Source organism: Morone saxatilis, unplaced genomic scaffold, assembly GCF_004916995.1.
Source record: "Morone saxatilis isolate NCDOM2014 unplaced genomic scaffold, NCSU_SB_2.0 Contig24, whole genome shotgun sequence".
Taxonomy (NCBI): domain Eukaryota; kingdom Metazoa; phylum Chordata; class Actinopteri; family Moronidae; genus Morone; species Morone saxatilis.
This window is the reverse complement of record NW_023339807.1, coordinates 27,105,669-27,106,059: the sequence shown is the minus strand read 5'-3', so window position 1 is coordinate 27,106,059 and position 391 is coordinate 27,105,669. Positions and strand designations below refer to the sequence as shown.

The 391-nt window shown below is 54.5% G+C and overlaps 1 protein-coding gene across 1 annotated transcript in view; it reads left to right on the top strand.

The window, feature by feature from the left end:
- LOC118336569 (GON-4-like protein) overlaps window positions 1-391 on the top strand; it is a 14,125-nt gene that overhangs the window by 9,392 nt on the left and 4,342 nt on the right. The window contains exon 14 of the mRNA XM_035673236.1: window positions 5-310. Within this exon, the coding sequence (XP_035529129.1) occupies window positions 5-310 (306 nt within the window). The remainder of the gene's footprint in view (window positions 1-4; window positions 311-391) is intronic.

The window sequence follows — 391 nt, the reverse complement described above, 5'->3', positions numbered from 1 at the left end:
TCAGCCCTGCCTTCCTATTGGCCAGAGGATGCAGCAGAGCGTTTCTAGGCAACAAGACAGTAGCGTCGTCCCCTTTCTCCTCCCCCTGCCCACCCTGACCAACGCTGACTCTACAAATCCCATAATGCCTTTCTCAGGTGGCACTGTGAAGCCGGGATACTTCCTCCTCCAGATGATGTGGACTCCACCGGCTCCACCCACTGTCACCTGCCAGCATGCTCTTGGGCAACAGATCCACAGACCAATCACAGAAGAGATGGAGAAGATGTCCAAAAGGCTGCGCCCTCCACTGGAGAAGGACAGACATCAGGTGAAGGAAGAGACACAGGAAGAGAAGGATAGTTCAGCTTCACCATCAACACTAAGTCCTCTGTCGTCCTGTGCAGGAGAG